The sequence below is a fragment of the Argentina anserina genome, chromosome 5 (assembly GCF_933775445.1).
Source record: "Argentina anserina chromosome 5, drPotAnse1.1, whole genome shotgun sequence".
In the NCBI taxonomy this organism is placed as follows: Eukaryota; Viridiplantae; Streptophyta; class Magnoliopsida; order Rosales; family Rosaceae; genus Argentina; species Argentina anserina.
Window position 1 is genome coordinate 13,436,448 of NC_065876.1, and position 22,625 is coordinate 13,459,072.

General features: G+C 38.3%; 2 protein-coding genes, 1 non-coding gene and 2 pseudogenes across 3 annotated transcripts; 2 read left to right on the forward strand and 3 right to left on the reverse strand.

Annotated features, from left to right (window-relative positions):
* Positions 1 to 4,995: 4,995 nt before the first annotated feature.
* LOC126795551 (uncharacterized) lies at positions 4,996 to 6,515 on the reverse strand. Its single transcript, XM_050522368.1, has 3 exons — positions 6,165 to 6,515; positions 5,699 to 6,113; positions 4,996 to 5,552 (listed from the first exon to the last, which is right to left on the reverse strand). The coding sequence occupies exons 1-3, from the start codon at positions 6,513 to 6,515 to the stop codon at positions 4,996 to 4,998; spliced, it is 1,323 nt and encodes a 440-aa protein (XP_050378325.1).
* A 1,557-nt stretch (positions 6,516 to 8,072) lies between these two features.
* LOC126795552 (uncharacterized) lies at positions 8,073 to 11,375 on the forward strand (annotated as a pseudogene).
* An 814-nt stretch (positions 11,376 to 12,189) lies between these two features.
* On the reverse strand, positions 12,190 to 12,292 carry LOC126796575 (U6 spliceosomal RNA). The gene has a single exon (XR_007672415.1). It is a non-coding gene; the product is annotated as a U6 spliceosomal RNA (small nuclear RNA).
* A 176-nt stretch (positions 12,293 to 12,468) lies between these two features.
* Positions 12,469 to 18,704, reverse strand: LOC126795553 (pentatricopeptide repeat-containing protein At4g18840-like; annotated as a pseudogene).
* Positions 18,705 to 19,452: 748 nt separating this feature from the next.
* LOC126795555 (receptor-like protein EIX1) lies at positions 19,453 to 22,241 on the forward strand. The gene is made up of 3 exons (XM_050522369.1): positions 19,453 to 21,077; positions 21,134 to 22,070; positions 22,221 to 22,241. Exons 1-2 carry the CDS (start codon positions 19,453 to 19,455, stop codon positions 22,065 to 22,067), a joined length of 2,559 nt encoding a protein of 852 aa, XP_050378326.1. The 3' UTR covers positions 22,068 to 22,070; positions 22,221 to 22,241.
* Positions 22,242 to 22,625: the final 384 nt, after the last annotated feature.

The window sequence follows — 22,625 nt, forward strand, 5'->3', positions numbered from 1 at the left end:
ATCATTTTCTTTTTTCTTTTGTTTCTTGACAGCCTCATCCCACATATTTGTTTTTGGAGGAGAACATGAAAGCCTAGGAGGTGGAGAACGAGAGAGCTCAGGAATTGGAGATGGAGAAGCAGGGGAATCACCATCAAGCTTGGCTTGAATATGAAGCACAAAATCCACAAGTAGTCCAAGAGTGACACTTAGACTATCAAAATGACGCTCCATAGTGAGAAACTTCTGCTCCATACGATTTGCACTAAACTCTTGAGAGTGCTGGAGACGAGCAATAGCAGCTACAAGATGATCAGGTCCAAGGTTACGTGCAGAGGCAGGAGGATCGAGAGAGCGAAGAGCAGCAAAGCGAGCATCCTCAAGCGAGACAGAATGAATATTGATGTTAGCTCCACGTTCGGCATCCCGACGACGCTGGAGTTCGCCAACTCGAGTAGGATAGAAGGTACGAGCCATGAAAGATCCTGAACACTTAAGAAAACCGTAAGAACTGAAGAGGAGATTGAGAATGAAGATAATGCAGGGAGCATTCAAGCCATTTTTTTTATAGAGAGAAGAAACCCTAGAGGTCTAAGTCAAAAAGGAAAGTATATCAAGGCAATCCTTATTTTAAAAACATTCCAATTGTTCATTAAAAATCTCATAACAAAATAAATCAGCAGAAGCCAGAACATCCAGAAAAATCAGCAAGAGTAAATCTCTGCAAAGCACATCACCAAAAGATTGACACAAATCTCAGTAAAGAATTTTAATAAGAGTTTCAAAATAACCACAAAACTCACAAGCTTGAGCATTAAGCAATCAATTATCACAATAGTGCGTGGTGCAATCAGAGTATGGGAATGAAATGATACTCAAAGCCTTCTTTAGATCATGTTGATAAACACTAAACAAGCAACGTCTCTCCCCCTTATAACAACCTTTTTTTTTTTTTTTACTAATGAAGAGTCACATTTTTGCATCTTGCCAAAGAGCAAGATCAGACCACTTTTCCTCCTGAATGACCAAACCATTTCTGTTTCTATCTCATAAATCCAGTTAGGGCTTAACCGAAATTGTGATTACTTTAGAAATAGCCTGGCCTTTACTGCTGAAAAATAATAGCACCTTTTGAAGAGCAGCAAAAAAAAATAATAAATCTTCAACTACACCATCAACAGACTAACTGCTCAAGAACAAGATTTCCCACAACTCTATAGTGAAAAGTGAACTTGTGATAGACAGAAGTTGCAGAATGATCAAACTATGAGATTTAAAACAAATTTTCATACCTGGCTGAGAACATATCAAGTTAAGGCAAGCTAAGCTCAGAGAAAACAAACTCATAGCTAATATCACAAGTTTATTAGTTACCTGGCAAACTCATAACGCCAAGAGCATTTCTCAGAGTAATGAATCTATCAGTATCAAGAGGCTTAGTTAAGATATCTGCAAGCTGTTTCTCAGTTTGGACAAAACTTAGTTCCAAAATGTTTCTGTCAACTAAATCTCTAATGAAATGATACCTCAAATCGATGTGTTTGGTCCTTGTATGTTGAACAGGATTCTTCGAGATGTTTATGGCACTAGTGTTGTCACAGAAAATGGTAAGAGGTCCTGAGGAATACCATAATCTTCTAACATGTGTTTCATCCACAACATTTGAGTGCAACAGCTTCCAGCTGCTATGTACTCAGCCTCAGCAGTTGATAAAGAAATACAGTTTTGCTTTTTGCTATGCCAAGCAACTAGATTATTTCCAACAAAGAAACAACCTCCTGAAGTGCTACGTCTATCCTTGAGATTACCTCCCCAATGAGCATCGGAAAATCCTGCAATCTCTGCATTTGTGTCACAAGTATAAAATATACCACAAGCTAAAGTAGTTGAAACATATCTAATAATACGTTTTACTACTTCAATATGAGATTCTCTTGGATCTGCCTGAAATCGAGCACACACTCCCACACTATAGCTAATGTCAGGTTTGCTGGCTGTAAGATACAGAAGACTTCCTATCATGCTACGATAAAGAGATTGATCAACTTGTTTTCCTTCTTTATCATCACACAGCTTCAGTGAAGTACTCATTGGAGTAAGAGTTGATCGTTTCTGCTTTGAGTCCATACCAAATTTTTTAACAAGATTTCCTGCATACTTTGTTTGACATAAAAACATGCCATTGTCAAGTTGTTTTACTTGCAGGCCAAGAAAATAAGTTAGTGTTAGTTCTCCAACCATTGACATTTCAAACTCCTTTTCCATAACCCACTGAAAATGTGTTGCAAGTTTATCACAAGTCGAACCAAAAATTATGTCATCCACATAAATTTGAGCTATGACAATATCTTTACCTGAACTCTTAATGAAAAGAGTTTTGTCAACTGATCCTCTAGAGTAGCCTTGTTCCATCAAATAGCTTGAAAGTCTATCATACCAAGCTCTCGGAGCTTGTTTCAGACCATATAGTGCTTTGTGTAGTCTGTAAACATGATTTGGATTGTGTGGATCTATAAACCCTTTTGGTTGTTCAACATACTCTTCTTTATCAATCTTGCCATTGAGAAATGCCGTCTTGACGTCCATTTGATGAAGCTTGAACCTGAAATAACATGCAAGAGACAAAAGCAATCTAACAGACTCAAGCCTTGCAACAGGTGTAAAGGTTTCGTCATAATCAAGTCCTTCAATTTGAGAATAGCCTTGAGCTACTAGCCTTGCCTTATTTCTGATTATATTGCCTTTTCCATCACTTTTATTACGATACACCCATTTAGTACCTATGATGTTGCAGTCATTTGGTCGAGGAACTAATTCCCAAACCTTATGTCTAACAAACTGATTAACTTCTTCCTGCATTGCACTAATCCAGTCATCATCTGTTAATGCCTCATTTATGTTCTTAGGTTCAAAAGAATAAACAAAACCAATATTATTTATAACTTTAATTTTTTTCTTATTAATAGTGACAAAACTCAAGAAAACATTGGTCACATTTACCTTAGATTCAATCTCATGTGCCTCAATGTGAGCAGCAACTTGTTTTCTTGTTGTAATGCCCTCATGTAAGTTACCAATCACATCATTGGATGAATGATCTCTTCTTACTTGCTTGTAACCTTGTCTTGTTTTAAGTCCAGAACCATAGACAGAATCATTGTCATTAGTTAGATCACTAGTTGTGTCAGCTTGCTCAGTTGATTTCTTGTACAAAGGAAACAATTCTTCACATTCTTGTACCTGTCTTTCAAAGAAATCGTCGACAACAACATTTATACTTTCAATGATGTTCTTAGTAGTCCTGTTATAAACACGATAAGCTCTATTGTTTGTTGAATAACCAAGAAATACACCAGGATCACTTCTAGAATCAAATTTAGCCAAATGTTCCCTATCTTTATAAATGTAACAAGGACTTCCAAAAATATGAAAGTGACTTACATTTGGAGATTTACCTTTCCACAGCTCGTAAGGAGTTTTATTTGTGCCATGTCGAAGAAAAACTCTATTTCCAGTATAGCATGCAGTACTTATTGCTTCTGCCCAGAAGGAAGATTTAATACCTGCAAAGTGTAACATAACTCGTGCCATCTCAAGGAGAACTCGATTTTTTCTTTCCACAATCTCATTCTGTTGAGGAGTAATGGGAGCTGAAAATTCATGAAAAATACCTTGTTCAAAGCAAAAGTTAGAAAAGGTAGAATTTTTAAATTCAGTACCATTATCTGATCTTATCCTTATAATCTTGCAACCATAAGATCTCTTCTCATTTATTAGTTGAGTACTAAGACCAAAAAATGAATTGAAAGTTTCACTTTTGTCCTTAAGAAAATTTACCCAAGTGAATCGAGTATAGTCATCAACTACCACAAGAATGTAGCTTTTTCCACCATAACTTTCAGGTTCTGCTGGTCCAACAAGATCCATATGAAGAAGTTCCAAAGCTTGAGTTGAACTGGTGGCATTCAAAACTTTATGTGGTGATCGTGTAAGTTTACCGAGCTTACATCCACTACACATTTGATTAGTTTTGCCAGATAGTTTGGGTAATCCTCTTACACATTGCTTGGAGGATAGTTTCAAAAGATCTTGAAAGTTAACATGCCCCATCCTTCTGTGCCAAAGTGTCAAATTATCTTCTGCAGCTGTACTCATTAAACAAGGTTGTTCATTAGAAACTTTTTCAGCATACACATGATAACAGTTATTTGAGGCTCTAATCCCTCTCATGATACAATTATTTTCTTTATCTAGAACAATACATCTTTTTCTATTAAACCAAATATCTTCATGTTCATCTGAGAGTTGACTAACGCTGATAAGATTTGCAGTTAATCCTTCAACATAGTAAACATTTTTAAGTTCAGGAATGTTTGGAGTACTCACTGTACCTTTACCTAGTACTCGAGCCCTTCTTCCATCACCAAAAGTAACCTTTCCTGTGGTGAATTCACTGTCAAAAGCAGTGAACCAATTTTTGTCACCTGTCATGTGTCTAGAGCAACCACTGTCCATATACCACATATCTGGATTTTTGTCAGTCAAAGCAGTTAAAGCAACAAGACACACTCCTAAAGTAAGTTCATTATCAAACTGAATACGAGAAAGCAAACAAGTTGCACCAAAATCTGCAAGTGAATCATCAGTTTTTTTCTTCCAACCTTTTTTAACAATTTTGTTGATTTTATCTGTTAAGTTGATGATCAATTCCATTTGTTTGTCAAGCTGTTCCTGCATCTTATCAAACTTGTTAGTATCACATTTTAAATTTGTTTGTGGCAAAATAGGACAGTTTGGTCGAATGTGACCAGTAACTCCACATTGATGACAAACAGGAATAAAATGTGAATTGAATTTTGATTTTTCAGATTTTATCACCCTAATTTCAGTAGGAACTATATCGTCAGTTGAGTGTACCTGACTACTCTCTGGAATATCCTTCGTTGATTCTTTGATGAACACATGTCTTTTTGAGCATTCTCCAGAATAGCCAAGTCCAAAAGTTCGATTATGTGTTCATGTCTTAAGAAGCATTTTGACAGTATCAGAACTTCCTTCAAACTTTGTAAATTTTTCATGAGATTCATCAAGTTTTTTCTGTAAGATTTTGATTTCTGCTGCAAAAGAATCTCTTTCATTAAAACAATTAGATAAATCAACTTTTAGATCGTCTACTTCTTTAAGCAACACCTGTTTTTCTGAACCCCATTCGTTTTTGTTAAATTCTTCCTGTAATTCCTGCATATCAGAAATCAATTTATTTTTCTCTTCCTCCCAAAGATTTTGAGAAGATTTGAACATAATTTCAACTTTTTGTTTTTGAGTTTCAGGAGAAATAACTTTGAGTTCCAGATGTCCTAGCTTCTTGTTCATGCTTTCTGAAATGTCACACAGCTGTGAATACTTGTCTTCTAACTCATCATAATCCAGAAAATTAGTTTCCGCATCACTGATGTCAGTATCAGTTTGTCTAGAATTTAAAGAAGCCATAAATGCCACATTTTTTTCATCTTTCTCATCCTCGTCATCACTCCAAGAGGTCTTCAATGTCTTTTTGTCTGCATTTCTCTGTACTTCTTGTTACCACAATCTGCAGCTAAATGACCAATACCACCACAATCATAGCATTTAGGTTTAAAATAATTTCTTTTATTTTCAAACCTGTTTTCCCGATTTTCAAAACGTGAGGTTTTGTCATTTTTATTTTCAAAATTTTGACCTCTTCTAGAGTCTAAAGCAGCTTTACCAGAATTTCTTTTGTTCAAAATTTTTCTGAATTCTTTTGTTAACAAAGCATACTCAGCAGCATTATAATCTTGTTCATTTTTATCTATTTTCTTAGTAGCCTTGAAAGCAATGTTTTTTGGCTTTTTCTGGTCAACTCTTTCTTCATCAATTAACTCTGCTTCAAAAGTTTTAAGATTACCTATTAATTCTTGCAGGGAATAAGTATCAAGATCATAAGCATCTGATATGGCAGTCTTTTTCTCACGAAATTTTCTTGGAAGAGATCTGAGGATCTTCATGACAATTTCATCTTGTGGAATCGTCTTTTTAGCATTCACATATTTGATCTGGCTTGTGATAGCTATCATTCTTTTATAAAAGTGATCCACAGACTCATCGTCCTTCATCTGCAAAGAGTCAAATTCATGTAGAAGTAATTGCAGTTTATGTCTTCTTACCTTTTTATTTCCTTCATAAGTATTTTCTAAAGTTTCCCACGCATCTTTTGAATTTTCACAACGCTTAATTTGAACTCTTTCATCTTCAGACAAAGCTATATATAAAGCATTCATAGCCTTATTTTCAACTTCACTATAAGCAATTTCATTAGCAGTCCATTTATCAAAAGGTTTTAACATAATTTCGGAGCTACCTTCCTCCTTTTGAGACTGAGGAGGATACCAACCGTGCAAGATGCATTGCCATGCTCTAGAGTCCTGTGCAGAGATGAAAGCTTTCATCATTCCTTTCCAGTCTTCATATCCCTCTCCTTTGAACGAAGGTGGAGTGTTCACCGAAGTGCGTTCCATCTTGGAATAACCCTGGATCTCACTAGATAAGAGTAGAGACCGGCTCTGGTACCAAATGAAATTCCCAGATGGTATGCACAAAGAGATGTTCGTACTAGATTGTTAAGGAACAACAATTAATCAACAATATACACTCAAGATTTTAACTATAGTGGAAACCATGAAAGGTAAAAACCACTACGGGACTTATAATGCAGTCCACACAAAGAAATCAATCCACTATTGATTCAAATGAGATACAGTTGTTTCAAGTAGAGATGTTCAACACAATCTCATTACTAGCATTACAAAGCTAACTTGATCTATTCTGAATCTAACCACTGATATCAATTCCATGAAAGTCATCTTTCTTCAGATCTTAATCTTCTTTTGCTTCTGTCATATATAACAATCACACAAGTGAAGTATACAATGATAATCAGATATGTGTTTTTCAAAACATATATATTGTTTTCACAAAACAATGTACTTAGAGATAGATATTCGTATATGAAAAGACCACTCACAATCAGATAAACAGAAGGAGCAATTTATAGAGAAATGCTCCCCCTCAAATTGATCTGATTGATTTAGAGATAAGGAAAGAAAAATCGGTTTTGTTAATCAAAGCAAATCACCATTAACCAAAAACCAATTAGTTAAAGTCAAAGATTGTCTTTCCAAAAATATGCCAAAATATATTTAGAATGTAGAACTGATCATGTCAACCAAATAGATGTTTTTTAGAGATAGAGATCCATACCAAATCGCAAGAAAACAGTTGCTGCATAAATTATACAGATTATGCAGAATCATCATAATTTGATTTGGACACCCTTTTAGTCAAGTAGTCTTTCTTCCTTAATCAAACTAGGAGCAGGTTGTGATGAGTATCAAAACACCATCTACCTTCAATAAGGACGGAACAATAAGACTGAGATCAGTCAAGCAAGGTGATTGACACAGGCATCAGCAAGTAAAATTCTTCATTTACCATTGTAAGAGTTTCTATCAAACTTTTCCTTAGACGCATGACACTTTCTATTTTCACCTGGTAGTTCACTAATCCGCAAGAACTTTGGATAGCTTAGGTCATTTAAATGCAACATGCACTGCAATTAGTTGTTCCTTCCCATCAGTCTCTACTGAGGCTTTTTGATTGTGATTTAGTGATGTTGCTGATCTAGAAAATCTCTAAATCACCGGCATTATTAAAACACAATCGAAAAGCCTCAGTTCCATGGTACGTTGAAGGACAGAGAATGAGTAGGCAGCGTTTATCAGCAAAGTCAGATAAGTAAACATTTTTTAATGGACATAAAGAAAAGTTCTACAGTTTTCAATAACTAATGAGTGTTCTTTCAAAAGAATATAAGCGATGGAGTTCATTCTAATCATAAGATAATCAATTTCCTCATCCGTCCTACTAAGTTCTAACTATGCAATTTATCATAATCAAATGCAGATTTTCCATACCTCATATGGAGTTTTCCAATCAATTACAGCAGAAGGTAGACGGTTCATAATGTGACAAGCATAACAAATAGCTTCTGCCCAAAATTCTTTTCGCATCAAAGTTCTATTTAAGCTGTCAGCCTCCTCATGCCTAACCATCAACATGAACTTTCAAGAGTGATCAAACAAAACCAAATACTTCCTGAGGCTGTTGAAACTAGATATCTTGTACTCTAGACAAACAAACATTGAAAATGCTAGGCAGGCTCCACAGTCACATTCAAGATATAGAGCAAGAATTAATTTATCAGCACTAGAAGTTCTTGTTGTGGCTTGTGACCAGCATTAATTATCAATGTCAAACGAAAATGTGTATCAAAAGCTTGCCTCTTATTTCTTGGATAGAAATTTCATAGCTGCTTACTGCTGGTCTCTTTCTTGTATTTTCTGTACAAGTTGTTGGGAAGCCATGTTTCTACAATATTTGACAGAGAATCTTCATTCTTCAGTAGCATATATTTGTGAAATCGATGGAAAGATACTAACTTATAAGAATGGCAAGACAAGCCCATGTGATTTCAGAATCTCTCACAAGTCTGTGCAACACATTCATTCAACCACTCATTTCATGCATCTTCTTCCCCACTTACAAGCTTCATGAATGTAGTAGAAGATGATTGCAACCTCTATATCACAGTAAAGGTTTAATTTTCAACATAGTTTGGTAGATGGATTGAAATCTGTGGTAGCCCTCTTCTAGTCTGCTACGTATTCAAAGGAGGTAGGGAACAATGTTCAAATCGTACTATGCAGGTTGATACCAGTTACATGTGATTTGATTAGGAAGACAACCCCATGTGGTTCCTCACAAGCAAATGTTCCTACCTGGAGCCCTTATCAATGCCTCTTTCACCAATCATTTCATGTAGCAGATGATTTTCCACATACCATTTATTCATCTATATATGCCACACATGATCAGATTTATGACCAAACTCAACTCCTCTTCTTCCAAGCACCAAATTCAGCTTTCTCTGTTCCCCCAAGTCCTTTGAATTATCTTCTTACATCTTTGCTTACTTTAGTATACAGAAACCATGGGTTTCCGATTGCCTAGAATTGCTAACACAAAGATATCAGATATTCCAAAAGGCTGCTTTGCAGTCTATGTTGGAAAGAGCCAGAAGAAACGATTTGTTGTCCCAATATCATATTTGAACCAACCTTTGTTTCAGAATTTGCTAAGTCAAGCTGAAGAAGAATTTGGATAACATCATCCCATGGGAGGTATCACAATTCCTTGCAGTGAAGACACCTTCATTTATCTCACTTCCTGCTTAAGTGGCTGAGTAAACACTAATGTAGTGGATCTTGGATCCAAAACAACACCCTCATTGTAAAACTCGCTGCTGATCAAGATGAAGACGAGGCTTCGGTTCATGCCGTGATCATCTACTGAATCAAATCGCTCTTGCATGGAGGGGAGACTAACCAGCTGTATTTTTTTTATCTGCATCTGAGCTGAAGAAAAATTCCAAATTATGAAGAACACATCTTATGAAGCAGGCATATTGAACATTGTACATACTCTAGCTCTAGGCAGTTAGTCTGGAGTTCATGGGACTCCAAATTTTTTGAGCTTAATGACTGTAAAGCTCTTGATTTCTATAAAGTATATGGAAAAACAAAAGAATATTTTATTATTCATGATGAATGTTCTTGTCTTATTTATTATTATAACATTTATCTTCTTATCCGGATTTAATTACAGAACACAGTATATCTTGAATATGAAATATTACTTGATGATAAGATGGCTTATCTAATTTTGAGTAATGGCATGCCTAACATAAGATGATGTCTTTTGAAAAGGCACATAGTTGTTGTATTAGTAACATATTACCGTTTAAATATATGCAGATGGAAGCTGACTCCGTGCGTTGAATATACTACTGGCAATCCTGGAATAAAAAGAGGTTTGCTTAATGTTAGTAAATATTCTCATCAAAACTATAAAAGATTATGATACATATACTGGTTAGCATACGGTCATGACTGCTATTTCCTACAATGCAACCCACATTATGAGTATACTTATTTGGACATGTCTACTGCATTACGAGCAGAGGTACATTTGTAAAGGACATGGATCCTCTCCTGAGCATATTTCCATCCTGAGCTTCCTGACCGTTACTGGATTGTAACACGTGGATATAATTAATCCAACGGTCTATGAGCTTAAACTTGTCTTTTTCAGAGGCATACAACTAAGGTTTGATTCATGTGGAAAAAAATATGTTCTGTGTAAAGATGATGAGACGGGAAAAACATATTTGAAAAATGTCAAGCATGCTTCAGGATATAAAAAATAGCTGAAACTGATACTCAAATATTGAAGTTAATACCTGTGTTGTTAGCTACTCATGGCTGATCATCAATTGACTTTTACATTACTGACTAATAAAATAGATATATATACTTCTCAATTGAAACTGGAAATCACACATACCATACATGAAGCAGCAAGACCATATGCTAGGCTGGCTTGCTCCAACGTTGGATAGAAGTACAAGTCTTAATCGTGACTATTATGAGGCCTCATCTAAAACAAGTCCACTTCTGGTCCCTGCAACTCTCTGGTGTCTGTCATCTCAAGGAAGTAGGGAAATATGTTTGAAATCTAAGGACAGAAGCATATGCATATGCTGGGGCATGATTTACATGAATGGCAAGACAAACCCATGTGATTTCTTGATTTGAAACAAACTAGTGATCCTAATTGGTGCCGATGTTAACCACTCATTTCATATAACAAATGACTCCACACCTATTTCATCACCTATATATAGACATACGAATTCAAGATCAATAAACTCAACTCCTGTCATTCATTAAACATCAAAGCTTTCTATCTTTCCCAAATCATTTCAAGTCTTTTCATTGCTTATACACTTGGGAATATAGAAGCCATGGGTTTTCGACTGCCTGGAATTGTTAGCCCAAAGAGAAGTCTTACTCGATCTTCATCTAATGCAATCAAGGGGGCTTCAAAGACCTTAGATATCCCAAAAGGGTACTTTGCAGTCTATGTTGGAGAGAGCCAGAAAAAGCGGTTTGTGATTCCAATATCATACTTGAACCAACCTTCATTCATGGATTTGCCGAGTCAAGCTGAAGAAGAATTTGGATACGACCATCCCATGGGCGGTATTACAATCCCCTGTAGTGAGGACACCTTCCTTGAACTCACTTCCAGCTTAAGTGTGTGACTGAGTGATGCAACGAAAATGGGATGCAAACATCCAACTACATATTCAAAATGCATCTGAATATCTGACCATGCTGCTGAGTCAAGATGAAGAGGAAGCGAGCCATGATTGGTCAAAAACTGAAAGGAATCAATGCTTTTGTGAGTTTGAAGCTGCAATGGAGCTGAACTGAAAGATACATTGAGGCAAACAAATCACGATGTTGTATGCACTTCACCACAATATTGTATGTATCTTCACAATTGGTGCAACAATCACAGTTCCACTATTGAACAGAGTGACAGTGAAATTATGTAGGGAAACCCATGTAAACTTAGCTCACCCAGGATTGAATTTTGGGATCAAAGAATATACAACAATTTTCATCAACTTACCAGTCTTATTTTTCACCACAACATTACCATTTGTCACTAACTTGCAGCTCATTTAGACAAAAGACAAAATGGCTGAATGCTAACATCGTATTTGGCATCAAAAATCAATAATGTCCAATACAACCTCATTCCCACAAGTTTGTTGGATATAATCTTACAACGAGGATGACTAACATGTTCTGTAATATGTAAATGAAGATTAATAATCCAACATGTTGAGCAAACCTTTTAAACCAGAAAACCAAATAAAGACAAAAGGCAAGAACATAGCTCAATCATATACATAAACAATAAAAGCTATCTCTGGATTCAGGTCTTCAACAATGAAACCCAACGTTTACAATAATGTAATGGGAAAATTCAGTCCAAGTAGGCATATGAAAGGAAGAGGTTCTCACACGAATTTAATCAAACAGGTGGGAGCATCAACTTCAACTTCTCAGGTACATAGTAGAGGACCGAGCCACTCATCATTCTAAGTCACAAAAAGCATACAAAACGCAATACAAACGAAACCCCAGAACGCACAAAGACCTCAAGTACCATACTGTGCTTCTCTGGATCAAAAAGATGAGGGGAAATAGGAAAAAATGGCAAAAAAATTTGGACCATTTCTCGATTTATGCGTGTCATCCTTGCGCAGGGGCCATGCTAATCTTCTCTGTATCGTTCCAATTTTATCGGATGTCCCCGAAGGGACGAGCTCTACTGCTTCCTTATCATATATGAACAGGCTACTGTAGTTACTGTTTCACGATGTGGGATTTCCAACACAGCTATTTCAAAACAGTACGTGCGACTCACTCACGTGCCTTTCGAGAGTGAGGTTGTAAACTTGAAATCTGACTAATTTTCACTCCTTGTGGCACCTATCACCTTGTGTATTTTTGGAATAGTCTGTGTACATAACATGAAGATCATGATACAAGGTTTGATTTCCTGGTCTAAAATGTATTCAGAGTAGACTCTTAATAAAATTATTTTGTACTTGAAGCTAGGCAGTTAAGGATTAAAGTATGGGCATAGATCATCGATATAGCAATGATTTATAACAGATTCAGAAGGGGAGTACGTTCCGCTCCCTTTATCTTTAAGTGTAGGGAAAACTTGATGTTTCTACGATTCCGAGAGAGCTTCATTAGATTTCTTGATACTAGGTTTGCAAGATAAACATAGCTTCCAGAGTGCTCGGAATCTACTTCTAGGATCCGCTGAACAACACGCTCCCCTCTACAGTATCTTTATATATCCCACAACCACCAAGCAATGCACCCCAGACTATAACACTAGGCTTCATAGGCATAGAGTTGATCATATCCTCTGCTTTAGCAAGGCGACCAGCACGGCTGAGAAGATCAACCACACACCCATAGTGCTCAATCGTGGGAGATATTCCATATACCCTCTCCATCATATCAAAATACTCGAGCCCCTTGTCCACCGATCCAGCATGAGTACATGCTGTCAATAAGCCCATAAACGTGATTTCATTCGGCTTCAAACCATGCTCAATCATCTCATCAAAACACTTGGAAGCTTCATCAGCATGCCCATTCATGGCCAACCCAGTAATGATAATACTCCAAGATATCACATCCCTCTCATGCATGTTGTCAAAAACCATCCTAGCTTCAGTAATGCAGCCACACTTGGCATACATATCCGCTAATGCATTCCCCAAAAACAGTCCCAACTCCATCCCGCTCCGCTTTATAAACCTGTCAATCCACTTGCCAAAATCAAGCGTCCCGAGATGAGCGCAGGCAGACAACACACTGACCAGCGTAACATCATTCGGCGCCAACCCACATTCCTGCATTTCCCTAAACATCCCCACCGCCTCCACGCACCTCTCATTCTGCGTGTACCCCGCAATCATAGCGTTCCACGAAACCACATTCCTCTGTGGCTTCATGACAAAAAGCCGCCGCGCTTCCTCCAGCTCACCCGACTTGGCGTACGCACTGATCATCGTCGACCATGGAATCAAACACCCTCCTAGCCTCACTAACCTCCCCACTGACGTAGTACCCGGCAACCAAAGTGTTCCACGACACGACATCTCTCACACGCATTTCGTCGAACAGCTTCTGTGCAACCCCAAACCTCCCGACCTTGAAATACATGCCGACAAGGGAGTTTCTAACGAAGAGATTCTCCTTGCAGCCGAACTAAGTGATAAGACAGTGCACTTTCTCGCCCTCGGTGACACGACCGAGGCCGGCGCAGGCCTCGAGGACAGAGGTGAATGTGTACTCGTCGGGTTTTAGAGAATGAGAAGAAAGCAAATGGGAATTGAAGAAGAGAAAGGTGCGATGGCAGTCGTTGTTGTGGGCGAAGATGTTTGGGGTTTGGAGGAAGTGGCGGAAAATGAGGGACGGGTGGCGGGTGTTGGAGAAGTGGGCGAAGGCGGCGATGAGCTTGACGACGAGGATGTTGGGGTCGATGGAAGGGATTGGGTTGGTGGTGAGTTGGGATTGGATTTGGAAGAGGTGGCGGGGTGTGAGGAGGGAGGTGCATCGGAGGAGGAGGAGGTGGGTGAGCCTTCGGTGGTTGTGAGGGTAGAGACGAGCCAGGATGGGATTTTGAAATTGCGCGGGTGATTAATGCAGTCAAATCATCTAGGCCTATCATTTAGCCCGCGGACCCGAAAAGCCCGCGGAGTCCCGCAAGCCCGACGGGCTTTTACCCGGCCCGGCCCGCGAGAAAGCCCGTCAAAACCCGCTTCCGTGGGTAGAGGGCCGGGCTTAAATTAGAGGTGTGAAACCCGGCCCGGCCCGTGAGGCCCGGCCCGCCAAAAGCCCGTAAAGCCCGGCCCGTAAAAGCCCGCCAAATAATAAAATATTATACATACATATTTTATTAGGTTTAGAATAAAACTATTGCATTATGAAGCAACTATATTAAGGAAACTTATTGGGATCGATCGACACCAGTAGATATGATCGGTATATATATTTAGTGACCCTGTAAAAATTTCATCCAATTCGGAACTCGTTTGACCATCGGAAATTCCGGTAAACCGAAAACAACACTAATATGTCATAAGGGAAGACTCATTACCAAAAGTCGTTTGCATATCTGAAATCACCTAATTTTTGTCACCGATTGTGTGTGGTCGCACCAAGGAAACCAATTTGGCAAAGCCCCGGTCAAAGAGGATTTTAATATGTCAAAACGTCTTTTTCTTTGTTAACCGTAGGTACGGACGGTCAAACAATATCCAAAACTGAAGAAATTTTTACGGGTTCCCTAAATATATATACCGATCACATCTACTGGTGTCGATCGACCATATTTTGAACTAGAGTTATTGATCGCCGAAGCGTCAACTAATGTATCATACCCTTTATATTAGGTTTATATTAAAACTAACGCATTATGAAGCGACTATATGAAAGAAACTTGTTGGGATCGATCGACACCAGCCGATGTGATTGGTATATATATTTAGTGACCCTGTAAAAATTTCATCCAATTCGGACTTCGTTTGACCGTCGGAATTTTTGGTAAATCGAAAACACCACTATTATGCCCTAAGGGAGGACTTATTACAAATATGTGAATGCTGAAAGCCGTTTGCATATATGAAATCACCTAATTTTTTTTACATATCGTATGTGGTCGAACTGAAGAAATCTATTTGGCAAAGCCTCGGTCAATGAGGTTTAAATATGTCAAAACGCCTCTTTTTTAGTTGACCGTTGGTACGAACGGTCAAACCATGTCCAAAACGGACGAAATTTTTACAGGTTCCCTAAATATATATACCGATCACATCTACTGGTGTCGATCGACCATATTTTGAATTTGAGTTGTCGATCGCCGAAGTGTCCACTAATGTATTATAACCTTATATTAGGTTTATAATAAAACTATCACATTATGAAGCGACTATATGAAGGAAACTTCTCGGAATCGATTGACACCATCCGATGTGATCAATATATATATTTAATGATCATTTTAAAATTTCATGCAATTCAGACCTCGTTTAACCGTCGGAATTTCCGGTAAACCAAAAACAACACTAATATGCCCTAAGGGGGGACCAATTACCAAGATGCGAATGTGGAAATTTGTTTACATATTTGAAATCACCTAATTTTTGTTACCTATCGTGCGCGGTAGAACTGAAGAAATCTAGTTGGCAAATTTCCGGTCAATGAGGTTTAAATATGTCAAAACGCCTCTTTTTTAGTTAACCGTTGATACGAACGGTCAAACCATGTCCAAAACGGACGAAATTTTTACGGGTTCCCTAAATATATATACCGATCACATCTATTGGTGTCAATCGACCATATTTTGAATTTGAGTTGTCGATCGCCGAAGTGTCCACTAATGTACTATAACCTTATATTAGGTTTATAATAAAACAATCACATTATGAAGCGACTATATGAAGGAAACTTCTCGGAATCGATCGACACCATCCGATGTGATCAATATATATATTTAATAATAATTTTCAAATTTCATGCAATTCGGACCTCGTTTAACCGTCGGAATTTCCGGTAAACCAAAAACAACACTAATATGCTATAAGGGGGGACCAATTACCAAGATGCGAATGTGGAAATTTGTTTACATATTTGAAATCACCTAATTTTTGTTACCTATCGTGCACGGTCTAACTGAAGAAATCTAGTTGGCAAAGCCCCGGTCAATGAGGTTTAAATATGTCAAAACGCCTCTTTTTTAGTTAACCGTTGGTACGAACGGTCAAACCATGTCCAAAACGGACGAAATTTTTACGGGTTCCCTAAATATATATACCGATCACATCTAGTGGTGTCAATCGACTATTTTTTGAATTGGAGTTGTCGATCGCCGAAGTGTCCATTAATGTATTATATAACCTTATATTAGGTTTATAATACAACTATCACATTATGAAGCGACTATATGAAGGAAACTTCTCGGAATCGATCGACACCATCTAATGTGATCAATATATATAGTTAATGATCATTTTAAAATTTCATGCAATTCGGACCTCGTTTAACCGTCGGAATTTCCGGTAAACCAAAAACAACACTAATATGCCCTAAGGGGGGACCAATTACCAAGATGCGAATGTGGAAATTTGTTTACATATTTGAAATCACCTAATTTTTGTTACCTATCGTGCGCGGTCTAACTGAAGAAATCTAGTTGGCAAAGCCCCGGTCAATGAGGTTTAAATATGTCAAAACGCCTCTTTTTTAGTTGACCGTTGGTACGAACGGTCAAACCATTTCCAAAACGGACGAAATTTTTATGGGTTCCCTAAATATATATACTGATGACATCTAGTGGTGTCGATCGACCATATTTTGAATTGGAGTTGTCGATCGCCGAAGTGTCCACTAATGTATTATAACCTTATATTAGGTTTATAATAAAACTATTACATTATGAAGCGACTATATGAAGGAAACTTCTCGGAATCGATCGACACCATCCGATGTGATCAATATATATATTTAATGATCATTTTAAAATTTCATGCAATTCGGACCTCGTTTAACCGTCGGAATTTCCGGTAAACCAAAAACAACACTAATATGCCCTAAGGGGGGACCAATTACCAAGATGCGAATGTGGAAATTTGTTTACATATTTGAAATCACCTAATTTTTGTTACCTATCGTGCGCGGTCTAACTGAAGAAATCTAGTTGGCAAAACCCCGGTCAATGAGGTTTAAATATGTCAAAACGCCTCTTTTTTAGTTGACCGTTGGTACGAACGGTCAAACCATGTCCAAAACGGACGAAATTTTTACGGGTTCCCTAAATATATATACTGATGACATCTAGTGGTGTCGATCGACCATATTTTGAATTGGAGTTGTCGATCGCCGAAGTGTCCACTAATGTATTATAACCTTATATTAGGTTTATAATAAAACTATTACATTATGAAGCGACTATATGAAGGAAACTTCTCGGAATCGATCGACACCATCCGATGTGATGAATATATATATTTAATGATCATTTTAAAATTTCATGCAATTCGGACCTCGTTTAACCGTCGGAATTTCCGGTAAACCAAAAACAACACTAATATGCCCTAAGGGGGGACCAATTACCAAGATGCGAATGTGGAAATTTGTTTACATATTTGAAATCACCTAATTTTTGTTACCTATTGTGCGCGGTCTAACTGAAGAAATCTAGTTGGCAAAGCCCCGGTCAATGAGGTTTAAATATGTCAAAACGCCTCTTTTTTAGTTGACCGTTGGTACGAACGGTCAAACCATGTCCAAAACGGACGAAATTTTTACGGGTTCCCTAAATATATATACTGATGACATCTAGTGGTGTCGATCGACCATATTTTGAATTGGAGTTGTCGATCGCCGAAGTGTCCACTAATGTATTATAACCTTATATTAGGTTTATAATAAAACTATTACATTATGAAGCGACTATATGAAGGAAACTTCTCGGAATCGATCGACACTATCCGATGTGATCAATATATATATTTAATGATCATTTTAAAATTTCATATAATTCGGACCTCGTTTAACCGTCGGAATTTCGGGTAAACCAAAAACAACACTAATATGCCCTAAGGGGGGATTAATTACCAAGATGCGAATGTGAAAATTTGTTTACATATTTGAAATCACCTAATTTTTGTTACCTATCGTGCGCGGTCGAAATGAAAAAATATATTTGACAAAGCCCCGGTCAATGAGATTTGATTATGTGAAAACGCCTATTTTTTTTGTTGCCCGAAAATTCCGACGGTTAAACGAGGTCCGAATTGGATGAAATTTTTACACGGTCCCTAAATATATATATCGATCACATCTATTGGTGTCGATCGATAATATTTCGAAACTAGAATTTATTTGTGACTTTTGTTTTAGAATGTTTTGTAACAATTCTTTTATTGTTTCAAACCCTTAAATTAGAGTATTATATTGTTTTTTTAATACAAGCCCGTAAGGCCCGGCCCGTAAAAGCCCGCAAGGCCCGCCTTAGGTGGGCGGGCTTGGATCTTCGTATTTTTAAAAATACCCGGCCCGCCACTTATTTAAATTTATTATGGCCCAGCCCGGCCCGGTCCGGGCCCGTCACTCATGGGCCGAGCCGTTGACGAGCCCTAAGTACATCAGAGGGTTTTAGAGAATGAGAAGAAAGCAAATGGGAATTGAAGAAGAGAAAGGTGCGGTGGCAGTGGTTGTTGTGGGCGAAGATGTTTGGGGTTTGGAGGAAGTGGCGGAAAATGAGGGACGGGTGGCGGGTGTTGGAGAAGTGGGCGAAGGCGGCGATGAGCTTGACGGCGAGGATGTTGGGGTCGATGGAAGGGATTGGGTTGGTGGTGAGTTGGGATTGGATTTGGAAGAGGTGGCGGGGGTGTGAGGAGGGAGGTGCATCGGAGGAGGAGGAGGTGGGTGAGCCTTCGGTGGTTGTGAGGGTAGAGACGAGCCAGGATGGGATTTTGAAATTGCGCGGGTGATTAATGCAGTTAAATCATCAGTACATCAGAGGGGCCTTAGTTTCATACCTTAGTTTTTATGTCTGCTAATTTACTACTCTAGTTTTCCACTTAACAATTTGCTACCCTAAGCATTAATTTTGTCAATTTGCTATCCTTGTGTCTTCTTGTCCTTTCTGTAAATGGCAGCGAAAGGGTAAGTATTTTGCTATTGAAGAAAGAACCGACTTGCAAAGACTTGCTTTGGATTGGACAAAACCAAGTCAATTGCTCTATCAATGATTATGCATACGTCGATCACTTTGCTTTTGGAACCAAGACTTGCTTTGGAACCGACTTCTAAAGTCTTTTGCTTCAATTTATATATACTTCGATCACTTTCCTGTTTGCATATCATCTTCATTATCATGTTGTTCACTACAATGAGTGGTAGGTCTGTGCATTCTGTTTTGGCTGGGCTCGCGTGCCTCGCCATTATTGCCTCTACTACTTCTTGTTCAAGTGTTGGAAGCTCCAACAACATGATCATGTGCTTGGAGAGTGAAAGGCAGGCTCTTCTCCAGTTCAAACAAGGCCTTGTCGATGAGTCTAACGCTCTTGCTTCTTGGGAAAGTGAGAAAGAATGCTGCAAGTGGAGAGGAATAGCATGCAACAATCAAACAGGTCATGTCACCAGTCTTAATATCTCCTCAAGTAGTGATGCACACTTCTATTCCAAAGTCCCGTTAAGAGGTGAAATTAGTCCTTCACTACTTGAATTGCAACACCTAAATTACTTGGACCTCAGTTTTAATGATTTTGAAGGGATTGTGATTCCCAAATTCATTGGCTCATTGAGTCAATTGAAAAAACTAGGACTCAAAGCCTGTAATTTTAGCGGGCATGTTCCTCCCCAGCTTGGAAACCTCTCTAGTTTGCTCACTCTGGATCTTTCCTATAATGAAGATGTTAGCTTAGAAGATCTCGAGTGGCTAACCCATCTTTCTTCCCTGAGATGCCTGGACATGTCGGAGCTAGATTTTTCAAAATTTGTGAATTGGCCACAATCTTTAAGCAAGCTCACTTCACTGACAGAGCTTCGGTTATCTCTCTGCAATCTTCCTGATGTCAATCTAGGATCACTTTCCTTGATCAATTCTTCCACCTCTCTTCAACTCCTTGAACTTTCTGATAATTTTCTTCATTCTTCAATATTGTTTTGGATAGCCAATGTCAGCACCAACTTTGTCTCTATTGATCTGTCTAGGAATAACCTAGAAGGTGGGATAGGGATACCAATAGGCTTTCAAAGCTTATGCAGCTTAGAGTGGTTCAGGTTATTGGGAAATCGATACTCTGGAAACATTGAGGACTCTATAAAAGCCTTGTCTTGTGCTAACAACACACTGGAGACCTTGGACTTGAGTTATAACCAGTTTTTGGGGACACTGCCAAATCTGAAACATTTTACAAAGTTAAGAGAGTTAGATCTCTCCGGTAATCGACTACAGGGGTCTCTGTCGGAAAGTGTTGGGCAACTCTCTAGCCTCGAAATGCTACATCTCTTGGGGAATTCTATGACCGGTGTCATCACAGAATCCCACTTTCAGAATCTCTCTCGTTTACAGGATTTGTCTCTTTCCGATAATCGTTTCTCTATGAACCTCAGCTCTGATTGGAACCCACCATTTCAACTTGCTCGACTAGACATGTCATACTGCAATGTTGGCCCAGCTATTCCGAACTGGATTCTCAAGCAGACGAATATTACTGACCTTTATCTGCATAACACCGGAATATCAGGATCATTACCTGATAAGTTTTGGGATCTACTTCCCGGCTTACAACAGTTGGATCTCTCTAAGAACCGAATCCATGGGAAACTGCCGAATCTGTCAACAACAAGCTTGTCTTCTTTCTGTGCAACTTCCTTCGGGGCTCTTCGTCTTCTCGACATTTCTGAGAACAAACTGTCAGGGGAGATTCCTGATAATTGTTCAATGCAATTTCAAAATTTGAATTCATTGAATTTGGGAAAGAACAATTTAACTGGGAAGATACCGAGCTGGTTGGGCAGTCTACGTGAACTTCAGGTACTGCGTTTACATGAAAACAACTTTTCAGGAGAATTACCTTCTTTAGAGAACTGTTCCAGATTAATGGCAAATTGGCAATTGACCTTAGCAGCAACAACCTTTCGGGAAGGATACCTTATTGGATTGGCCAGCAATACTTGGTGATTCTAAACTTACGGCACAATCAGTTCCATGGAACCATACCTCTCTCCCTTTGCAATCTAGGCAGCATTCATGTTTTGGACCTCTCTCACAACAACATCTCAGGAGACTTGCCTCATTGCTTCAATAGCATATCAATTTCGGCCGCCGGAGATTTTAACAAATATGGTCACATGATGATGGTTGTTGTGGAGCTCCCCGTTAGAAATACGAGAATCATTGACATGTCAAGCAATTATTTGGTCGGGGAAATTCCGGATAGTATAGCAAATATGGACGCGATGGCTTCCTTCAACTTGTCAAGAAACTATTTGACGGGAAAGCTTCCTGAAGACTTTGGTAATGTGAAGACATTGGAATCTCTGGATTTGTCAAGAAACAATCTATCTGGCAATATTCCTGCAATTTATGCGAGCTTAAACTTTCTTGGAGTGCTGGACTTATCACACAACAACTTGTCGGGAAGAATTCCAGCAGGCGCCCAACTTCAGAGTTTCGATGCTTCTGTTTATACTGGAAATTTTGGACTTTGTGGACCGCCGCTGACAACAATTTGCTCAAAAGATGGAACGACTCAAGGTGATGGGACTATGACTGGTAATGCAACCAAGGAACATGGTAGTGATGATCTCCGAGACCTGGGATTAATTATTAGTGCAGTGTTGGGATTTACCAGTGGATTTTGGATAGTATGTGGCAGTTTAATGCTTAAGAGCACTTGGAGATACGCTTATTTCAAATTCTTGGATGATTCAAGAGATTGGATTTATGTCAAATTGGCTGTGTACAAGGCTAAAATGCAGAGGAGACTTGAAAGATAAATGGTACACTAATCTGAACTACACTTATAAACTTTTTCTTGTGTTTATATTATCTGCCTACAAAGTATATGGAAGCACAAAAAATTGTTTTCGTCTTTTGAGATACTGTTTTATGAGTTCTGACTATCATGCATTTGTTTGATTTGGTGTTAGGAAATTCTGGCATTGAGGGAAGGCTTAATCGATGCGGATTGTTTTCGTATGTTATTGGGTGCTTCCCTTTTTCTGCAAGAAATATATATTATGCTTGATTATCTTGACAACTAAGTATGATTCATGTATCATGAACTGGTTTTGCGAGCTTTAAGTGTACTTTATTGTTCAAATCCAGACATTTGAAGGAATGTATTATAAACTAGCTTTTTTTTTTCTTTTTTTTTTGTAGAAACTTGATCATGCATGTGTCTAGATCAACATAGCTCTCTGTTTTTTTTAAATTCCTCTTCATATAATGTGAAATTGTGGACTTTGCAGCCACCTCTGCTAAATATAATTCTAGAATCCCTCGAGGAGGGTACTACTCAAGAACCTTGAATCTCAAGTGGCACTTAAAATGAG

Bases quoted from the DNA above. Each gene is read 5' to 3' on its own strand.
- LOC126795551 (XM_050522368.1), bottom strand. From the start codon at position 6,515: ATGGAACGCACTTCGGTGAACACTCCACCTTCGTTCAAAGGAGAGGGA. The intron at 6,114-6,164 runs GTAAGAAGACAT...GACTCTTTGCAG, and splicing joins CTTATGAAGGAAATAAAAAG to ATGAAGGACGATGAGTCTGT. The intron at 5,553-5,698 runs GTCAAAATTTTG...GGTAACAAGAAG, and splicing joins TGCTTTAGACTCTAGAAGAG to TACAGAGAAATGCAGACAAA.
- LOC126795555 (XM_050522369.1), top strand. From the start codon at position 19,453: ATGAGTGGTAGGTCTGTGCATTCTGTTTTGGCTGGGCTCGCGTGCCTC. The intron at 21,078-21,133 runs GTTGGGCAGTCT...ACAACTTTTCAG, and splicing joins ACTGGGAAGATACCGAGCTG to GAGAATTACCTTCTTTAGAG.